This window comes from Hesperophylax consimilis, chromosome 23, assembly GCF_061612785.1.
Source record: "Hesperophylax consimilis isolate HC1 chromosome 23, BYU_Hcon_1.0, whole genome shotgun sequence".
In the NCBI taxonomy this organism is placed as follows: Eukaryota; Metazoa; Arthropoda; class Insecta; order Trichoptera; family Limnephilidae; genus Hesperophylax; species Hesperophylax consimilis.
Window position 1 is genome coordinate 29427347 of NC_142858.1, and position 23995 is coordinate 29451341.

At 34.6% G+C, this 23995-nt stretch overlaps 1 protein-coding gene across 1 annotated transcript in view; it reads left to right on the forward strand.

The window, feature by feature from the left end:
* The window catches only part of SLO2 (slowpoke 2), a 463125-nt gene that overhangs the window by 411141 nt on the left and 27989 nt on the right, over positions 1 to 23995 (forward strand). The window contains exons 4-12 of the mRNA XM_089646001.1: positions 9227 to 9425; positions 11569 to 11643; positions 12182 to 12265; positions 12548 to 12642; positions 14080 to 14263; positions 19422 to 19649; positions 20556 to 20713; positions 21637 to 21834; positions 23549 to 23698. Coding sequence (XP_089502127.1) covers positions 9227 to 9425; positions 11569 to 11643; positions 12182 to 12265; positions 12548 to 12642; positions 14080 to 14263; positions 19422 to 19649; positions 20556 to 20713; positions 21637 to 21834; positions 23549 to 23698 — 1371 coding nt within the window. The remainder of the gene's footprint in view (positions 1 to 9226; positions 9426 to 11568; positions 11644 to 12181; positions 12266 to 12547; positions 12643 to 14079; positions 14264 to 19421; positions 19650 to 20555; positions 20714 to 21636; positions 21835 to 23548; positions 23699 to 23995) is intronic.

The following is a 23995-nucleotide window of genomic DNA, read 5'->3' on the forward strand; positions in this document are numbered from 1 at the left end:
CAATCACTGAAAGGTGATCCACCACTGCAAGCGATTCTATGCTTACTGGGCCTTCCATCATTAAACAATATTGTTTAAACAAAGCCTTTTCTTTGTTTTGCACTACATATCACTATTATCATTTTATTCCGCGTTTTTCATATTTTTCCGACATTATTTCCGGGTTAAATCTTCCCCACAGGAAAAACTAAACCCTTCCACACACCATTTCACAAATGATCATCTAGTCAATCCACATTATGCAAGTGCATTATAACAATACGGAGAGTGCACACGCATTATTTTTATCCTAACAAAATCATCTAAAGCAGTCATAAAAAGTATTAAATTCAAAGTGTTTCACCTAATCATATTAAATTAACACTGGCTTAAAGTTTACTAATTGTCAGAAAAGTATATAGTGCATTAAAAGTGTATAAAACAAGGATTAGTGTAATCAAGTGACAGTTGTTATAAGCCCCCCGCGCCCGCACCTACACCGCCCGCGCCGCCAGCGGTAGTACTTACACGCCCTACCAAAAATCCAGGGGTTCACAACTGTTTTAAAAAAAAATTTAAAAAATAACAATGGCTCTGAGTGATAAAGCTTCGCAGTACATTACCAAAGTAAATGCGATAATCAGTAGATTGATCTCAATCGTTCATGAGCCTAGCAATAAATTCTCTAAGGAAAATATCGTAAAAATAATACCAAAAACAACCGAACTTATGGCTACGATTGCAGAATTGGTAGTCGATTTTGGAGTAATGCAAGGAGAATTAAATTCAATGAAAAATAATACGCAACTCAGCAGGACCAACCCGATTGACATTAATATGGGTGATATTGTCACCGAAATGGAAGATAGGGCCATCAGATCTAACAACGTCATATTATATAACGTTCCCGAGAGCTTGTCTGATGAAAAGGCAGTCATCATTACGGAAGATAGATACAAAGTTTCTTCGGCTATAAAAGCTATCGAACCGTCATTAGATCTAATCAACGTCAAAGTATTCCGACTGGGTGCCAAGAAAATTGCCAACAAAAATCGTCCAATTAAATTGGAATTTACAAACAATATCGCACCGAGAACTCTCCTACGTAATAGCACCAAATTTAAAGACGGAATCAAAGCAAGTAATGACTTAACCATCCTCCAAAGGAATCAATTGGTGGAGCTTAGAAAGCAGTTATTGTTCCGTCAAGAGAATGGTGAACCAAACCTTACCATAAAGTACATAAACTCCAAACCAACTATTGTTACAACCCTTCCAAAAAACGACACAATGTAAACAAACTGAAGTGCTATTACCAAAATGTCAGAGGCATGAAAACTAAACTTAAGGACTTTAAAATACATGCCCCAACACTGCCACATGACATCCTCATTCTTACGGAAACCTGGCTGGAACCATCCATCAACTCTGCTGAGCTTGGTCTACCCCACCATCATATTTACCGGTCTGACAGAAGTCAACAAACCAGCGCTAAATCTAGAGGCGGTGGCGTCATGATAGCTGTCAACAAGATACATCCTTCAAAACTTCTGAAAACCAAAAATTCTAATGTGGAGCAAGTTTACATTTTACTAAACGGCAAAAATCAAAAAAATATCATAGGCAGTGTTTATATTCCGCCATCATCAGATATAAGTGTATACAAAAGTCATTTCGAGGATATTGAACAACTGTCGTTTAAATTTCCAAATAGTAAAATCACTATCAACGGTGATTACAATTTACCAAAAATCAACTGGGGTACCCGCGACAATTCTACATTATCTCAAAACTCTAGCTTAACTGACACAGAAAAAGAAATAGTTGAATTATGTGATTTCCTTAACCTAGTTCAATTAAACAATGTAAAAAATGACAATAATAGATTACTAGATCTTGTTCTTTGTACCGACTTGTCAACTGCGGTTGAAAAGTCACTCGATTCAGTTCTTCCCCCTGATTCTCATCACCCACCTTTAGATATTACTGTATTATGTAACCCTATAAAATGCCAAATTAAAAACCAGACACAATATCCTAACTTTAATAAAGCCAATTATGTTGCAATACGCGATTATCTATATAACACTGACTGGTCTATACTAGAAGGAGGTAATCTCGATGAGAATATTAAAGCCTTTTACGATCATCTATATAAAACCATAGAAAACTTTGTCCCAATTAGTTATAAACTATCTTCAAATTTCCCTCGCTGGTTTAGGAAGGACCTCATTAACATAGTATTGAGAAGAAAAAAGCGCATAAAATTTACAAAGAAACAACAAATCTTTCTGATTTTATAATTTTCAGCAAGCTGCGAAAAGATTGTAATAAATTATCAAACATTTGTTATAATAATTACATTAAGAATGTGGAATTTTCGATTGGTAACAATGTAAAACATTTTTTCAACTATTGTAAAGCTCAACATAACAACAACCTTGGCATACCTGAAACTATGCACTATAAACTGAAAACTTCCTGTAAAATCAAAGATATTGTCAATTTGTTTGCAGATTTTTTTAAGGATGTATATGAAACAGATATCCCTGATGAAGACATTCCAAACTTTGAGTCCGATATAAATTTACAACTATCTCAGATACATATTGAGATTAAAGAAATTGCAGCATGTATCAAACTACTGGAACCTAAATCGTGCTCAGGGAAGATAAAATTCCCCCCGTATTTCTAAAAAACTGTGGGAGTAGTGTCTCTTACCCTCTGTACCTACTATTTAATCAATCACTTTTAACAGGCAAGTTCCCACAAATATAGAAAAATAGCTTTCTCACTCCTATATTTAAAAGCGGAGACAAGTCTTTAGTTGAAAATTACAGACCAATATGCATACAATCGTCAATACCAAAAATTTTTGAAAAGTTAATTCTCCAAAAAATATGTTCTTGCATAAAATTTAATATCTCATCATTTCAACATGGTTTTATCTCTGGACGATCTACCTTAACTAACCTTACACTGTATGAACATTTTATCTCTGGTGCTCTTGCTAATAGAGAACAAGTTGATTCAATTTACACGGATTTTAGTAAAGCCTTTGATAAGGTTTGCATTAAAATTCTTATAAATAAATTGTCTAAATTAGAAATAAGTGGTAATTTATTATGTTGGATTAAGAATTATTTATCAAAACGTGTACTAACTGTCTGTATTAAAGAACACTTATCTTACGAATTTGAAGCCACTAGTGGTGTGCCTCAGGGTTCGCACCTTGGTCCAATATTGTTTATACTATTCATAAACGATGTCACTTCCATATTCACTGATGTTAACATATTATTATTTGCTGATGACATGAAAATATATAAAATCATAAAAAATATATACGACTGCTTGTCCCTCCAATCCAATTTTATAAAATTCGTAGAATGGTGTACCATTAACAAACTTACACTTAACATAAAAAAATGTCAAATCATGAGTTTCTTTAGAATTAAAAACCCTATCAAATATAGTTACTCTTTTAACAATCACAGTTTATTGTCAGTACCTGTAATAAGGGACCTTGGAATAACCTTCGACTCTAAACTACTATTTACCAATCACATTGATATAATAACGGGTAAAGCAATGAAAATTCTGGGCTTCATTGTAAGAATTTGTAAAGATTTTAAAAATATCCAAACATTTAAAATACTATATACAACTCTGGTTAGGAGTCATTTAGAATACAATTCCCCCATATGGAACCCTTTCTACAAAAGCCATGCAAACTCCATTGAAAGAATCCAACGCAAATTTCTCAGATCAATTAATTTCAAATTAGGTATTCCCGCGGTTGACATAAACTATGAATCTTTATTACAAAAAATGAGACTCTTATCGTTAAAAGATAGAAGAATACTCAATGATCTTATTTTTTTATTTAAAATAAACAATAACTGGTTTGACTCCCCTGAATTGGTCTCATTAATAAATTACCATGTACCTAGTAGACCGACTCGACTCAAAACACCTTTCCACTGTGACAATACTATGACGAACGCAGAACAAAACTCAACCATAAATCGCTTGCATATTTTAGGCAATGAATATGCTAATATTGATCACGCTGCCGGTAATCTGTCTTCATACAAAAGATGCGTTAAACTAAATTTGTTTGCTAGTACCACGTAAATACATCATGTAAACATAATATGCCTACCAGTACTTCTAAAACTATTAATGCACTTGAAATCATAAGTACTTGTAAAATTTATCATATCGGTTAACATAATCCAGGATTTATTACTTTTTATATTTAAATCATTGTCGGTACCTTGAGATAGGTATCTTATTGGTACATTTTATTGTTTTATTTCAATCTTTAAATTTTTATTTTTATTTTTACTTTTTCCTAATAAATTATGGTTTGTACTTTAATACTTTATATTTTAAACTATTCACTTTACAATTTACTTTTATACATTATAGTTTTTATACACTACTTATTACCTTACTTTTTACCTATTTTCTTAAATTTTACTAACATTTATACTGTTATTCTTCATGTTGTTGTACTATTATAAGTATGTCAATTATGTTAATGGCACGTGTTGTGCCGTATATGTGTAAATAAGTAAATAAATAAATAAGCATAATAAATACAAAATAATACAAGAACAACACGTCAAATCAAAGTGGGAAAATAATTCACCGACTCCAGATATTTTCATATCAGAGGTTTCGGCTCGATAGAACTTCTAATTGGACCTATAAATCCTACTGATCCCTTAGTATAAATATTTAAAAAATCCTTCGTAATCCTACGTGTATTTAAAAAGACAATTTTTCATATATAAATTCTCTGACAAATATAATACACCTAAATTTTGAATGAAAGAGCTATGTATAATGCCAGTAGCCGAAATAACAAATGGTAATATTTTATATAAATATATAGATATTTGTTTTATATTTTTTAATTAAATTTTATAATATTATTATTAATTTTTTAATGGTTTATTAATAAAATAAGTTCGCATTTATTATTTAACATGACAGCTGTTTCACCTTACGTAAGTATTATCAAACTACGGTGATAGCCCTTACAGACTTCCTATTTATATTATTTCTGAAATAAAACTATAATGACTTTGTTTATAATCAAATACGGCCTCCGTGGTCTAGGATAAGGCTTTCGATTAGCAAGCTGGAGGTAGCGGGTTCAAACCCGCTACCTCCAGCTTAAATTTTATTTGATTAATTTGCGTTATTTCACAAATTACTCAGTTAAAATAATATTTAGTATATTTGCGACAGGTTCCAAAATGGAAGATACTCTCAGTATCGCCCTGGTGTAAGATAATCGTTCATAATTTAAAATTGCATGAAATGCTTTGGGGGTGTTTGGTGACCAAATCTAAATAGCCATGTACTTTTCCGCCTTCCTTTTCTCCATCTCTTTCCCCTTCTCACTACATTCAGTCTCACTGTCTCCAGACGGTTTGGCGCAGTTGGGACTCTTGTGCTGTTTCAATTTGTTTAAATAACCTCGAATTTATTTTATTTATTAAATTTTTATTTTTTATTTCATTAACATGTCAAACCGCAAAGTGACTGTTTTCTACCAAAAGAATTTATTTCTTTGTAGGTGTTTATAATGATAATTTTTTATACATGAAAAAATCCTGCTTCTTTCAAATTATCAATTTCGAAACACCATTGGCCTCACATGAACGACCTTTATTCAAATTGAAACTACACAATAATAATAATAACATATATAATAACGTTTAGGCTTTATTTTTACATTTAACCAACACAAGAGGATCTGAGAAAAAATAATTTAGGGCTTGTCTTAATTTTTTGGGATGCTGTGTAGGGGGTCTTTTTTAAGGAAGGGAAGGAGATGAAGTTCTGGGAAGGTAAAATGTATGAGGGATGCGTAGGAATCTAGGGATCAGTGTGTCCAGAAGTGACGGACACATCACCCGATGAACCCTGGCACCCCTGCTAAGTCACCAAACGTAACGAACCACTCGGGGTGACCTATGGCAGAGGTGTTGGTATGGGCAAAAAATCTTCCTACACTATGGTACTAAACTCTACAACAAAATCCCACTCTCATTCAATTCTCACAATACTCTATAAAAAGCTGGATAAAATACTATATAAATAGACACCAAATACAGACTGCTACTCTCTACTGAAAAAAAAGTAATATTTTCCTAATTATTTCAGATAAAACTCTTCTCAATTTATTTATGATCACTTTATATTTACCAACAATTTGAGAGGCGGGTTTGGGTACTGCCTCCCGGGGAACCATTTATATGATAACCAAAACCTCATATATGATAACCAAACCATTTATATGATAACCAAAACCTCATATATGATAACCAAACCATTTATATGATAACCAAAACCTCATATATGATAACCAAACCATTTATAATATGATAACCAAAACCTCATATATGATAACCAAACCATTTATATGATAACCAAAACCTCATATATGATAACCAAACCATTTATATGATAACCAAAACCTCATATATGATAACCAAACCATTTATATGATAAACAAAACCAAAATCAGTTGCACTCAACCGATTTTGGTTTATGTATGGTTTTTATTACCCTTGTCCTGTAAAAGGTTGAGTGCAACCAAAACCAAATGTATTAATTACTATTCAATTATAATAATATAATATTTACATCCCAGTGAAGAACACATTTATTATTATTATTTAACCTTCTGTTGGCACTGTCTTATGCAGTAAATGATGTAAAATTAATAAATAACTAATATAACACTGGTAGGGAAACTTTACAGGGTGATATAATCAACTAACATATGTAATGTATCGATGGTATCCAGGAACCTAATATCCGACAATTTATTCGGAAATCAATAAGGTATAAAAATTACAGCAATTACCAAAATGTTTTCATTGTGAGCACATAAAACAGGGATATCAGAAATAGATTATGTTCTGACACCAAATACAGACTGAAACTGAAACCACACAACTGAACAAGAAACACCATGTAATTAATATATTTATAATTATTTTATATTATCCATACTACAAAATTTGATGCAAATTTAAATTAAATCCTCAGCACGGGAGATCCCAGTGAGGATATCATTATATCTATTTTTTTATAGTAAAACAATGATTATTATTATTACTATACAATAAATAGATGGTCTATAAGTGGCCTTGCCTGCTGTCACGCGTAATATAAATAATAATAATATATATTATATATATTTTTTTTATTAATATGTGAAAAAAAATCCGTCATATTAAATACATGTAGGATTACGAAAGATTTTTTTTAAATATTTATATTGAGGGATCAGTAGGATTTATATGTCCAGTTAGGAGTTCTACCGAGCCGAACCCTCTGATATGAAAATATCTGGAGTCGCTGAATTATTTTCCGATTTGATCTCTGGTGAGTTGACGTGTTGTTGTTCTTGTATTGTGTTGTATTATTATGCTTATATAAATGCACTTGCATAATGTGGATTGACTAGATGATCATTTGTGGAAAAGTGTGTTTATAATGGTTTAGTTTTTCCTGTGGGGAAGATTTAACCCGGACATAAAGTCTGAAAATATTAAAAAAGCACTGTAGAACTTTTTTATAAATAAACCCTTTTTAAAACTTAATTTAAAATAAAATATTTTTTGTTTGAAGTTCGTATCTCTGAAAACTGTTTGGAACAAACTGCAAGGATGAAACTTGCTAAAGTTGAAGTTTATATTTTCATTCTTCAGACCGTTATTTCAATACTTAGGACGGGTTGTTTCGGAGAATTTTAACAATTCATCAAATTTCAACGTTCGTTTACGGGTTCTGTGAAAGTCCTATTCAAATTCTGTTATTATATCATTATAGTCTAGTTGCTTGACAGAACTGAAATAAAAACGGAACTTAAAAATATCTTTCACAGAACTTGAAAATTAACCTTGAAATTTGAAGAATTGTTCAAGTTCTCCGAAACAACCCGTCCTAAGAGTTACTAGATAACTAGGATATTAATACTCCCTTTTTCCATATTGTACACCTATTTCCACTCTCTTCCACGCTTTATGTAAATTAATAATTATTATCATACCTATTTAGGTTACATGATAACTCAACACAGTGAAAATTCAACACACTTTTAAAAAGTGATATAAATTCATTAGAAACGATGAAAAAAATAATTTAAACCTAACCTAACCTAACCTTACCTACTTAACCCAGTTAATAGAGTTTTTGTTTCATCACTTTCCATGACTTTATATTACTTTTTAAAGATGTGATGAATTATCATTTTGATGAGTTATCCGGTCACCCCTATTTATATACCTACATATATGCATATTCACCAACATATATACCTAAGTATTTATATACATATATTTGTATATATATACATACATATTCCTACATATCTACCCAAGAGGTTCGCTGCCGATCGGAAGAGACTGGTTGAGGGAGAACATTTCACCTCTCCAGCATAGGTAGTGATCTAAAACCTCACATAACTAAATGGTTCGAACTGGCTACAACGCCATAGATAACGTTGTTGGCTGTTAACACGGCTTTCACCGATGTTGGCCGGCGTGACGCACACAACGCCACATTCACGAGCAAATCTGAAATGACACATTTTCAATTATTAAATTAATATTCCATTATTTTAGAATAGCCGGTTAGTTATAATTTATAATTTAAGATTTGCGCCATTCATCTTCCGTTAGTTGTGTTTGATAGACAGAAATATTGTGTGTTTTTATGACCTATTTTGTTAGTGTTGCAAGGGGTCCTATAGTCAACGTTTCTGACATCATTATTATGATGGACAATGTAATAATGCAGAAAAATGAGTATTGCTAATTTATTAAAAATCTCTTCAAATCTTTGGTAATCCAGTTAAAATCGGGATTGCAGGCCGTTTTCTGATAAAATCGCAGTAAACTCGTAATACATCAGAAAAAGTTTTCATGTTAATACAGCTGCATTGATATTAGAATGTTTAGGAACACGTATTCTGACATCGTAATAACACATTCGTATTTTACTGAAAGTTTATTAGGAAACCTTCAGTCGTTAATTTTTTAACCGGATTACGAATAATTTGAAGAAATTCCTAATAAATTATCAATATTCAATATTAGTATTTTATCTCGATGTGCTGTCCGACATATCGAAAAGAAATTGCCTATTTTGTTGTCCAGTTCATCCTTGAAGGCAAAGGCTGTTAACTGAACTATCCTCTCCTGTTATTTGATTCAAGCTACGGCTGCCAGGCAGGCAACACCACGCTGCTGGAGGTATCAGCCAAGCTTACGCAGGAAGAGTTCCAGGAGCGGCCCGTCATCAACTGGGAGGCCATCATGTGGGTGAACCGGCCCATGGGGTTGTGGATTATCCAAGTCATCCTAGCTATGATCTCCCTGACGGAGTCAATGCTACTTGCTTATCTGAGTTACAAGGTAAGTCGCTATCGCTTTTGTGAGAAATCACCTCAGGGGCGCTTTACAGTTTAAAATAAAGTTAAATAAAAAGAAGTACAGGAACAGGTGACACGAAGATAGAAGATGGAGACTCTGCAGCAAGAACCCTAGGTGGTGAAGAAACTGGACCAGCTGCTGCAGCGAGAGAGTCCACCGCGTCCACCAACAGTGCCAGCACGAGGTTCGTCATCCGTCCAAGTATGTGTCTGCTGCTAATAAAGCGCTGACACAGCACCCTCACATAGATAACAGACCTTGGCAGCACCGCTGTGACGTTCGGCAAGTCCATCATTCGTCTCCATGTAATCTTGTTCCTTGTGATTGTGTAAGTGGTGTACTATGTAGGCTTATGAGGACTAAATTAAAGGATATTTTTGTCAGTGGTTTTTTTTCAATAGTGTAGTTGAATTCCGTAATTAAACATCTCCCTTACTAATAAACTTATTTTCAATGTTTACACACAATTGATAAAAACAATTTATGTATGATAAACGGCTGTTTATCACTTGTGTAAAATTTAAGTAACGTTTGTTGGTAAGGGGCTTATAATTTCGGCTGTATTTATAAACATTCTGTAATTCAAAACCACACTTTTTTTCAGTAAATCCACTCGAGCGATTTTTGGTATATTATACCAAGTTTGCAAATAGTTTTTCATACTTTTATTACACTAATCTGATAAAGAACGGCACGTAACGTTATTATTAAACAATTATGAAAACATTACCATTTTTAATGTGTGTAAATCAGATTTCAAAGTACTCCACATAATAGAAAATCTATTTCCACAATTAATTTCTCAGTAAATCGGTTTAACCTGAATAAATCATTTTAGACACCATAAAAATCATATAAATAACTCGTCTCAACGTGGCCTAATCTCAGTTTGACAAATTTGAACGCCAGAATAGCTGTCACAATAATAAAAAATAATAAAAAAAAATTACGATCGGTCAGTAGCTCGGCGGCTACGTCCTCCATCACAACACAAGCAACATTTTCCGCTTACTGTGGTGGTAGTAAGAGATTTTCAAATATTTTCAGGTTATTCGTAACCTGGGAATATTTGTCTTACTTAAACTAATATTTATATTGAATTTAAGAAAAAAATGCTTACCAAGCGTTTGCCGTGATAAATAATTTTTTTTACTTCAGTTGTGTGTAAAATTGAAAACACGTTTATTATTGAGGGAGTTATTGAATTTCCGAAAAAGAATTGTTTTAAAAGAGTTGAAAATACCCTAAATCATGAAAAAAACAACTTTTAGTAGAAAATCTACCAAAAAAATCTTTCAGAATTTTCCCAAGCATCTTTGTACTGGAGCTTATCCACTTTAAATTGATTATTTAAAAATATTTTTTTTAAATTCTTTTTTTTTATTGTTTGTGTTGGAACTTTTGTGGCATATAATATCATGATGTGATGCAAACAATCTAAAATCGCTCCGCCAAGAAAAGTTCGTAAAAACATTGTTCTGTAAATATTACACACAATACAAAAAATGTTGGATGTGTAATTGTAATTATGTACCTACCCACAACAACAATGTACAATGTAGATATGTCCATAAATATCTCACTATTTTTTTAACCAAAAAATATATTTGAATAATTTGATCGAGTCCATTTCAAATGATCGCATACTTCATGAGGAGAGCGCTGACCTGGGGGTTATTTCGCACTAAAGTAGGTATTTTGTTGCTGTCTTACGAAGTAATCTGTCAAACTATGAGTAACGTTAAAAATGTAAGATATAATTTTATTTTTTTCTGATTCTGATGCGTAAATGTGTGATTTCATTTTGTTAAATGATAATTATTGATTTAAAAAACGATCTAAGACCACATATTCCGAAACGATTCTAACTGGCTACAACGTCATTGTGACATACAAAACAGCAATGTCTAGTAAGACGGTTGTCACCTGACAACATGTCGTTTTGGAAGCAATTAAAAAAATGCCACATTTTAAAACGATATTGAAAATTAAAACGTCAAAGTAAAGATTAAATAAAATGCCTTCAATACAGTAATTTTTTCGAGAGTAAAAAAAACTGGTAAATATTCTATTGCTTATATTATTTAACAAATTCATTTTTGTTATTTTCATTCTCTCATTCCAGGGGAACGTTTGGCAACTAGTTATGTCGTTCCACTTCATTCTGGAATTAGTCAACACTATCCCATTCGCCGTGACGGTAAGTAAACTGAACATTTCAACTACCCAAGCCTGATGTAAACAACAAAGTGAAGCTCACTGTACACCTAAACTGAAATATTTCACACTATCCACTGGAGAGTTGTTGGCCTATTAGGTTAGGTTATTAGGTTATCCGCGAGAGATATTTAAAAAAAAATTATTGGAATTAATTCAAAAGTTCCCGCTGAAATAGATTTTATGTCGGAACGCTCCAGTGACTAACGAAAGAATTATGAACAGACATAAAAAGATTTTTAAAAAACATGTACAATCACTTTTAATGGTATTATAATATTCATTATGCGTGTAAAGTGAAAAATCAATACTTAGGTATGATAATTTCACTAAATTATTTTAGTGCTTTTGTGTAAATAAGTATTTTTTTGTTTAAAAATCATTTTACAGTCTTCTACATATATGTTGAAACCTAACGCAGTCAAAGTAATAAATTATTAGATTAGATTTTCCCAATTATATTGCCTACGTGTATTTAATGTTTGTTTGTAAAAATTGATTGTTTTTTTTTAATTCTCTAGTTATTATATCCACCATGGAGGAATCTATTCATACCAGTGTTTCTCAACTGTTGGCTCGCCAAGCGCTCGCTGGGAAATATGTTTGTAAGTATTAGGTATTAAAAATATTTAAAGTAAATATCAACGAAAATATTCATTCACCTTCTATTTATTGTAACAACAGTCAGGGTGAAATTCAGAAATGTTATTTAAATTAATTAATTATTATTAAAATACTCCGACTAATCTTATAATGTGATACATACTTGTAGAAACTTAAGAATTATGCCCATGCAAAATCATTGTATCAGTAGATCATGTAGGTATAATTATAGTATAAGTCTCACACCAAATGCAAGTGATAACACGTATTCGTTTATTTTTCAGAATGACTTGCACAGGGCAATGCAGAAGTCCCAATCTGCTCTTTCTCAACAACTTATGATTCTGTGCGCCACCCTCATGTGCCTGGTCTTCACAAGGTAATATAAAAAGATTTATATCAGGAGAGAGGTTCGTACCTTGGGCCTTTTGTCAAAGCCTTATAAAATGGTTAAGTAAAAGAAAACTAATATATTGAACCGATTAGATCTGTTATTTATGAACAAATTGTAGGATGATGTCATATATATATATATACAAAGTAATAATATTTAACGAAACTTCTTATTTTAGCCCAAGATACTGTACGGTCCCATCCTCGGGCCATATTGTATCGTAAGTATCAAAAGAGTAACAAACTAAAAGGAATACAACGCGTTGGTAAATACTGGATAAAAACATGGAATTTATCTAAAATCAAAAACCTACATGATACGTAATGTATTTACCGTAAGGTACGGTTTTTAAGGTTATATTATTCTTGGATAATAAGATGTTTTCAAGAGCTAATATGATCAGTAAACAGATGCATAAAAATAAGTAGCCGTAAATTGCACATCAAAAATTCACAGAGTTGCTTCAAAATTTTACTTTTGTATCATATAAATCTTTTTTTTTAAATTTTAACAAAAATATCAGTTGTCTCTCCGCGTCACAAATACAATATACTGTCTGGAAGATATTTACTACGCCCTACATTGATTAAATATCCACTGTCTCTCGCGTAACAAATATAGTACATATACTGGCTGGAAGATATTTACTATGCTTTACATTAAATATCCGCTGTCTCTCCACATCACAAATACAATATACTGCTTGGAAGATACTTTCTCCGCCTTACATTAAATTATTATAATACATATGGCCGGCGGGGACCGATTGAGCAAGGTACGGACCTATCCAAGGTTTTGTCTTCTCCCCTACTTACTATAAAAGTATACCTACTAAATATACCGATAAGCGAATATGTCTTGTATCCATCCACAACTGCGCGACGAAGATTCAGCCTCAAGACATCGCATACAAAACGCCAAGTTATAAAACTCCGTAACATTATTATTCCTATTATTTTTATTGTTTCGTGTTCATCACGTTGTTGCTATCATTTCCCTTGTCCCGTTATTTTCTACACCATTCTCCAATATCAGAAATGGTTGTCACTTACTAACTTTGGGGTAGGTATGCAATTAACCCATAAAGTTAGTTTTGTAATTACAAATAATGATAAAATTTGCGACCATTTACAGTAAATCATCGATAAAAGCGCGTTGTCAGTCATATTCTTGACAAAAAGTGGACAATGGACCACGCCTACAAATTACTGTTATATTTTAATGTGATATAAAGTCCAATTTCTTAAAATGTTCTCTTCAAAGTAATTTCTCGATTTGAAAACAAATGATTGGGTTGTCGATGTGATAAAATTTCACCAGCCAGCTTTCTCAGCGAGTTTCCGGACATTGGACATTGGGAGTGTCTTCAGTAGAAGAAAAATGTAAAAATATTCCAAATAAAGATTTAATTCTGATTTTCAGCGTCTGTGGCATCCAGCACTTCCAGCGCGCTGGCCATCGCCACCTCAACCTCTTCCAGTCGACTTACTTCGTGGTGGTCACCTTCTCCACGGTGGGCTACGGAGACCTGGTGCCGGACATCTGGCCCACTCAACTCTTCATGATCATCATGATCTGCGTCGCCCTCATTGTGCTGCCAACACAGGTATTCATATATCTAATTATCAATTCTACACGGAGAAAACTTACTGATATAAAATTATGATAATTTATTGATAATCTCTTCAATTTTTTCGTAATCCGGTTAAAAACATGACTGCAGGCCCTCAACGAATGAAATGGTTGTCACTGTTTCAGTAAAAAGGAAATGTATTATCGCGATTTCGGAACACGTGTTCATAAAAATCATAATATTTTCGCACCTCATCCATTATACACGGTGTCCGGAAACTCGTAGTACAAGCGGGAAATTGGTGAATCTACATCACATTTGGAGTCGATTTTATAGTTTTTTTTTTTTTGATTTGAGCTTTCGTTTTCGAGTAAATCGAGTCAGAAGTTGATTTTTTTTGATCAAATTTTTATAAATTATTACTGAAGATCAAAGTACCCAACTAATTAAAACTATTTAAAAGTAAAACAAATAAAGAAACCCGGATTTAAAGCATTATTTTGAAATCACCCTTCATTTAATCAGGTGTAAGAGTAAAATATGTCTGCTCTGCAGGGTTAAAACAAATATTGTTCTAATATTCATACTTTTAGGGATCTGGTGAGAGGCAAGAAATAAAAAACGTGTCGTGAAGGTCACAGTGTTTATTGAACATTTAAAATAATTTGACGTGTTTATGTTTTGAATTGGAGATCGGAACATCGCTACATATTGTGAGTACCTACCTATGCTAATAATAATTGCTATCCGTTGCGTTGGCGTCTCAGATCAAATGACGAAAAAATTTTAACCCTGAAATAGCCGAAAAATATTTTATTTCGTTTTTTTTTTGGTGAAAATGCTCATATCAAAAAATTTTATGTTTATTTGGGTTTCCCATGTGGTGTAGACTCTCCAGTTTCCCGCTTGTACTACGAGTTTCCGGACACCGTGTATATTATCGGGGCAAATGTAGGTGCATGAAAATGGGTTCTGATATATTAGGAATCTACTAAATGTTTTACAGGAAACGGCCTGCAATCCAGATTTTAATTAATTAGCGTTAATAATAATAATAATAATTGGATAATTTGTAGAGCGCCGTTTTTGTGAAAAATCACCTCAAGGGCGCTGTACAATTTATTTCCTAGGATCTACATTTGTTATTTAGATCAACTGTGCCAGCACGAGGTTCGTCATCCGTTCAGGCATGTGTCTGCCGCCAATATAGCGCTGACATGTGTCTGCTGCCAATAAAGAGCGCCGACACAACATCCTCACATAGACAACAAACCTTGGCAGCACCGCTGTGACGCTCGACAAAGACAGAAGATGGAGACTCTGCTGCAAGAGTCCTAGGTAGCGAAGGAACTGTACCAGCTGCTGCAGGGAGAGAGACTACCCCGTCCACCAACTGTGCCAGCACGAGGCTCGTCATCCGCTCAGGCATGTGTCCGCCGCTAATATAGCGCTGACAAGTGTCTGCTGCCAATAAAGAGCGCCGACACAACATCCCCATATAGATAACAGACCTTGGCAGCACCGCTGTGCAAAATCACCTCATCCTAGTCTACCCTAGTCTCTCCAGTCACCTCCCAACCTTTCATGCCACCTAGTGCATCCTCTCGACCCTTTCAGACTCCTTCCTGGCTCCAATACTTAAATAAAATCCAGCAAAAAAAAAAATCTTTCTATTGTCGTGATCCGACAATTTCACACCTCTGTCTCAGACCCTTAGGGCTCGCTTATCGCAGGCTATCATAAGCAAAATCTTGAACCAAAGTCAAAGTGAAGTTTATGTGTGTCATCTGTAACAAAATACATAAACAAAAACAGAAAATAAAAACAAAAACTTTAAACAAAATATGGCTTATCTGTCCTCCAGGCAGACATCCTCGGTTGAAAAGGTCCCGTAAATCCCGACACCACTTGACACTTGAGTCAGGTATAAAATCTTCGACTGCACTGAGAATCTTTGTTCTAGGTTCACTTTCAAAATTTAATCGGTTTAAAATGCTAGCGTAATATCAAAAGCCAATTTTGACATGATTTCGCAATTTTGATTTTTTTTTTAATATTCTGGTAAATTTCAAATTGAAGTTTACCAGAACAGCCATTTGCCTTTTAGCCACAAATTTCAAATCTTCGTTAAGATTTGCTTTAATTTAATAATTTTGTGAAAAATGTAGAAATTATTTACTACGTATTATTGTAACAATATTTGAAACAAAAATATTTTATATGTTGTGTATTTTAAATTAATAAAGTGTGAAAATACGTTTTTTTCGAAATATTTAGTTTATTGAACTTTTGATAAATACCTTCCCCCAAAATTTGCCAATACAGCTGTTTGTGTTGCCTAGGCCTATTTATATCATTGGCCCTGGTTTGCCAACAATTTAAAATGGTTCAATTTTTATTCTTTATTATTTTATTTATTAATTTCTATTCACGTACGTTGACATGGTAAGTACCTACCATTAGTACTCGTACAAAAAATCTGTAAGTGGATGGGTCAGTATTATCAACCGGCAGTTTATTTGTAATTTTTGCTAATTAGAGCATGCATAATACTAAATTTTTTTACACACACATGCCACAAAGTAGTAAGTGCTAATAATAGCACGCTTTCGTGCTGCAAATGAGTATGTTTGTCCGAAACTCAATAATACTGCAATCGAATACAAAGGATTTTGAAACTATGACGAAATTGTTTCCATCTCTTCATTTTCAATTATGGTCAGTTGAAAGAATAATATTTTTTAGTGCAAACTGAACAGATTGCCATCAATGGGTTATACTAACTAAAAACACACAGAATAAAGAATGACACTAACAGTGACTTCCATTCTAACATTAATGGAATCAAATTTTGTGTTTAGCCTAATAGCCCATCGCTCAGTCTCTCTCCATCTCATTTGAATTTCGTAAACACGGTTTTGTATTGGAAATTAAAGCCTCGATTTGGCAAATATTTGGATCATGAAACATGCCCACAAGACACTTCTTTTGTTATAATATAATATTAATATATCTTCTACAGTTTAAAAAAATCCCAGATTAAAAAATATATTCCAATATTTTTTCCTCACCGGCTTAGGGGAATTTCCCCATATATTGCTCTGATCAAATCTCAACTATTTTATTTTCATTCGTAAATGGATAATTATATAGAATAATATATTCGAACTTATATATTCGAACTACCTAAGTAGGTACTTAAGTAGATACCCAGTAAAAACAACAATGTAAATGTGATAAGTTTTGCCTCCTTTGTCGGTAAAATTTTTTTATTATATTTTGTGGAACATTAGGGATCTGTCAATTTGACATTGAAAATTTAGTTTCCCGGGTTTATCCTAATGAATGGTTCGAATGTTGTTTATCATCTCTGTAGAAAGTAGAAATCCGTCTTACCAAGAGTTAAACAATGGTACTGTCAGTGCCGCAGTGCCGTCTCCGTCTCCTGTTTACACAGTAAAATTGTTTTCTTGCAAAAGAACATTCCAAACATGAAGATACAACAATTCTTTACACATAAAGCAGTAATGTTCCGTTCACAACAATACCTACCCTTTTATTGTGATGCAAATATTTCCATCCTGATTGGAATCTGACAGGAGTGTTTACAGCACAGCTGAGGAGTTTAGCTGATGGAGATTTCACGCAACTATTTCAGCCACTTCTGAGTGCTTTGGTTGATAGAAGATAAAAGAATCAAGCCAATAAGCACACTGATAGTTAAATGGGTCCCGTGGAGGCGCATAGATATGCACACCAGTGCAGTAATATTGGTTTCAAGATGAATCTAATGTGCTACTAAGACCTGCGGAACATGTCATGTAGCAATACAAAATAAAAGGTCAAGTTATAATAAGTTTAAATGTATGGTCATGTCGGGTAATAATACAATATATACACACATTCAAGTTTTAAGATTGGGTGAAGGAAGCCATACAGCGAATTTGAGAGAGAAGTGTATTTTGATGTGCCATCTTTAGTAAACTTTAGCCATTTCTTCAAAAACAAAGAGTTTATTTACTCAGCTGCTAAGGGTGAAGTCCAGATGGAATGGACCATCTCCAAAAGGATCTCAGAACAATTGCAGAGCACTTAATTTAAACGCATAGAGCACGCCTAGTTACGGAGGCAATTGAAATCCACAAAAACCTATGACGATGGGGCTAAGCTTAATAGTTCTTGGTTTCGGTAGTGGGTGGCTACACCAAAACTAAATGCCGAAAACCACATTAATTTAACTAATCATTATGCAAACCGGCCCTAAGACGATTAACGCACGCAACATGGTACCACTTCTATAAACATAAAAACACCCTTTACCACAATCGACACATCTGCCCTGATAATGGACACTGTAACTCTGTCTGAAATGTTGGCTCAAGAAGGAGGAAGTCCAACTCAGCATAATAACTCAAAAATTAATCACGCTAAAGCAATGAGATACCCCAACACCTCCGAATACATCTATTTAACATCGATAACTAGTTCCTACCTACTAATGTTTAACGCGCAATTATTGTGGGATCTCACCAAAAATGTTGTGCCAAAAATGGCAACCACATAAAGAGCCATGCTGGGTATTATGAACAAGTCAATGGCTGGGGTTGCCAATATTATGGTCACAATTTCCAATCTCAAATGGAACTATGCTGGACTTATGGGGCGGCAAACAGGTGACTGTTGGAATTACAAAAAAATTGGATGGGAAGTGAAGCAGAAGTTACCCCAGAAACGCTAACCACATTAATACTGAGCGTAGAGCGCGATGGTTCTTGTTTAAGTTAGCTTTTTCTAAAATCAAGCCTAAAGTCCCGAAAACCCATCTGGATGGAAGGAGAGAGGTTCCTCTAGATAGCCCTCACTCACAGAGACAGCCTGAGTTCTCACCTTCTATCTCGGTGTGAATGCTGTGTGGTGAAGACCAACTAACGTGTTGTCAACAAATGCCCGCTCCATTCATTCCCCACATTGGCGAGGTCCACAGTTTCTTGAGGCACTAGACTGGCTCGCAGACCGTGATGTCCCCATCTGACCCCCCCATCATATGAAAGAAGGATAATATAAAAAAAAGTGTTTTGTGTACCACATTTATATTCGAACAAGTTAATCTTAGTGGAAAGTATGTTGGTTAATCTTGAAGAGTGTATGGCTTCAGTTTTAACCACTTAATTCATTCACATGTATTCCTCAGTTTGAACAACTCGCCTTCACATGGATGGAGCGCCAGAAATTGGGTGGCTCCTACTCGTCGCACCGCGCCCAGTCTGAGAAGCATGTGGTCGTGTGCTCAACCACCCTGCAAGCTGACACCATCATGGACTTCCTCAATGAGTTCTATGCGCACCCCCTACTGCAGGACTACTATGTGGTGCTGCTGTCACCCATGGAGCTAGACACTACCATGCGCATGATCCTTCAGGTAAAGCAACTACATATCTTACTCTGTCTTCTTTGGAAGCCAAACTTCATGTGGATGGAATCTTCATCAATAACCATTTGTGTACTGTCATCTTACTGTTAAGATCTTGTAAGTCAGTAAGAGGAAGATAAAACACTTATTTTTATCATATTTTGATCATCTGGCAAGTATAACAGTTTGCATAACCATTAAGTTTGACAGCTGATCATTGTGTTCAACGAGCCGAAAGTCGGCGTTGAACGGAGGACCATTCAAATGTCAAAAATGTATGATTTTGGTTTTACGTTAGCTTCACACAAGGGGCCTTGAGGAAAATAATTACCCTCAAGGCCTATTTCATTTTGGGAATGCTGTGTGGGGGTCTTTTAAGGAAATGAGGGAGAGGCATTTCTGGGAAGGAAAAGGTATGAGGGGAGCCAGTATATCCAGAATTGACAGACGTATGAATCCATTCCTCCCTTTGCGGTGCAAGGTCAAGAGAGTCCGGCTGGAAAAGTCAAAGGGTCTCCTTCAATCGGCCTCTACTAATCTGGCCCGCCATGCAGCTGGTGGGCAGATGCGTCTGCTGCCAAAACCTGGACAAACCTCAACCCCTGAAACCCGACATCCAGTGCCGGAGTGACCTATGTCAGAGGTGTTGGTTATCCAATTAATGGTTCCCGAATTACAATGATGGTGACGTATTGAGTTAAATTTATTATCAATATAAAAACAGAAATTATTCATATATCTCTACCTAAATATTGCACTCAAATTAATTAAAAGCTTGTAAAATATCTGTACTTTCGTTTAACAACATGGTTTTCTACGGTAGTAGTTTTAGATTTGTTTTTAACAACGTTCTACCGCAAAGTGACAGAATTTCATATAATTTATTTCAAATCCATGTTCTTTGTTCTTGTACAGGTTCCAATCTGGGCCCAACGCGTCATCTACATCCAAGGCTCCTGCCTCAAGGACGGAGACCTGTGCCGCGCCCGCATGAACGAAGCTGAGGCTGTATTTGTGCTTGCCGCACGCAACTACGCAGACAAGACTGCTGCTGACGAGCATACCATCTTGCGGTACATACTGACTACTTAAATGTTATAGATATCACTAACACCCTTCAATACTGTTGTCATAAGCAAAAAGGCAGTTGGAAATATAGATAAATGACCTTTGAAAAATATCAGCTGCTTTTTGCTTATGACAGCAGAATAGGTTTGCCTTGTATAGTTGTAAAAAGTTTTGTAATTATAAAAAGCAATTATTGATTTTCGAGGTAAGATGTCACTTTTGAGTTAAGATTACACCCTAGCATACTTTTCAGACAGCCTTGGTTATTCTAAAACTAACCGCCAAAAACCACATTAAAAAAAGATTAAGAAAATATTATTTTTACACAATACAATATTATAACTTATACACAAATAAACATATTTCACCAAAATCTGTTCATTTACCCTGATCATGGACACCACAAGGCAATCTGAAAAATTGACTCAGGACCAATTGTTTCACAGAATTTGAACAATTCATTATATTTCAAAGTTAATTTTCAAGGTCTGTGAAAGTTCTATTCAAGTTCTGCTATTAATTCAGTTTTGTGAAACAACTGGCTTGTGAAGAAATAATAACAGAACTTGAATTTTAACATTGAAATTTGATGAATTTTTGAAATTCTGTGAAACAACCCGTCCTAAAAAATGAGGAAGTGCAAAGTAACTTACTATCTCAGAAATAAATCAGCATAATAATTGTGGTGATTGCCTGTTTTAGAAGGCGATGGATCATGAAGTAAATTTCTTCTTGGAATGTAGTAATGATTAATCTTATGGGTACATAAAGTGTTTTTATTTGTGCTTTTATTGCATATTTATTATCATGCTGTCTCATTTGTACTCGGTTATCTCTTTCATGCATTTAGACACACATTCCCTTACAATAATCCTTTTGCCCGTGAGAATCTTAAATCATATCTATATAAATACACAAAACATTGTAGGTCATGGGCGGTCAAGGACTTTGCCCCCAACGTGCCGCAGTATGTGCAGATCTTCCGGCCAGAAAATAAGCTGCACGTAAAGTTTGCAGAGTTCGTGGTCTGCGAAGACGAGTTTAAGTACGCCCTGCTTGCCAACAACTGCACTTGTCCCGGGGCCTCCACGCTAGTCACCCTGCTGCTGCACACTTCTCGAGGACAGTGAGTATCAAACAGAATGTAATTTATATTATTCATCATCGTTGGTGAACATGCGAAGGTAATTTTGAAAAGTTTCCGGCGTCATTGACATAAAGTAACTGTAGAAATTAAATTCTATCGCCGTCCAATAGATAGCCTGAAGTTTTCAGCTGACATTGGCTGTCAACAATGGAGAAAATGAAGTATCGTGAAGTGATAAAATTCATTCATTTGAAAGGGAAGAAGACACAGGAAATAAAATATGAGTTACACTTGGATGAGATAAGGTTGGCCGAGTACAAACGTGGTTGTACTAGCATTTTAGACGAGAAAACCTCTACAACTGATGAAATGGTCGATTTGGTGCATCAAACTGTTATTGAAGATTGTCGATTGACTGTTAAGGATATTGCTGAGGCTTGTGGGATATCATCTGAACGGGTGCACAAGATTTTACATCCAGATTTGGATATGAGAAAATTATCCGTACTCCCCGTGCCACGTTTGTTTACGATCGACAAAAGCACATACGGACGGACATGTCGTAAGAGTGTTTTAGCCTGTATCGAAAAAATCCTTGGAATTTTTGGAACATTTGACCAAATGCATCAAATTGAAGGGAGTCTACGTCTAGAAATATATTTTGTTTTGCTTCGAAATATGTGTTTTTCTTACATAGGCTGAAAACTTTTCAAATTACCCTCGTATCATGACTACCATGTGTAACATCTCCCTGTGAACAACAATGTTTCTCGATACTTGCAGCTCTTGTCGTCATACATACATCAGTCATCAGGAAGTCAAAAACTATCCACTTTTGTAATGCCCTTAACCCTTGGTACGTAATATGTGCTCAGATCAAATTTGAGTTCTCTAATTAGATCTTCCAACTATTTTCCACAGGAAAACGCAAATATCCCATACTCATACTGTCTATTCTCATCGCAAACAACTTATCGCTCACAGTCTGTATATTTAGGTACTAAAAACACGAGACCCACATCGCCACCAATCATTGTTGAATTCTCAAAATGTCAAAGCTTTAAGGCTTTCTTGACCAAATATGTAGTTGTTGTTTTGTTCCTAGCATTGATCTGAAGCATGTGCACTGTTACAAAATGTCTGACACAAGTAGCTCCAAGTTTAAAGTCTCGATGATGTGAGTTTGAACAACCTCGCCCAGCTGGTCACGGAAGACTAGCGTCGCCGAGGAGTTTACAAAATGTATGGTGGTAGTCACCAAAATACTTAAAATTGTTGGGTTTCAGATACTTGCATATCCCTGCAGAAGAAACCCCTTATTGTGTGCAGGGATTTTGCTGATTTGTTGACATTGTGTACTATTTTCTTAGTTATTATTGAGATGTGGCCAGTGAATAGATCACCTTTATAAGCTAAATGAAATGGTTGTAAAAAATAGTCCCCCATTCCTAGGCCCAAGGTAGTGATTCTGTTGTTAAATCATCATAGTTCTGCATTCCAGTGAAGGTTTTACCCACCTAAAATGTTTTCCACTGGCTTAGCTTTCCCATCCTGCTCAAATCTTCTTCTATGCAGACACTTTTCTGGGTCACTTTCCCAACCTTTTTCTTCTGTATACAGAATACCTCCCTACATATTCTTTAACCTCATCATTTCTCTATGTTGTCCCATTAACTTAATGTGATAATATAACTAACAAAAGCCTTGTATATTATTTGCTTTTTAATTAAATTCAATCTATAAAATTTTCCAGAGAGGGGCAACAGTCTCAGGAAGAATGGCACCGCCTCTATGGAAAGTGCTCTGGAAATGAGATCTACCACATCATCCTCGGAGACAGCCGCTTCTTTGGAGAGTATGAGGGCAAGAGCTTCACCTATGCCAGCTTCCATTCACACCGCAAGTTAGTAAAAAAAAATGTGACCGAAATTAAGCCAATAGTATTACGTTTGAGAAAGGCTCAGTACTTTCCAAACAATAAGTAAAAAAAAATTCAATAAATAATATTGTTGTTTTTTTTATAGACATTATTCCCAGGTTACGAATAACCTGACAATGTTTGAAAATCTAACTAAGTGAAAATATTGCTTGTGTCGTGATGGAGGAATTAAACTCACGATGCCTGGGCCCGATGTGTTACCAACTCAGCCATTGACCGGTCAAATGTTATTTAAATTGTTTTGAAAATTATTTCCTGATT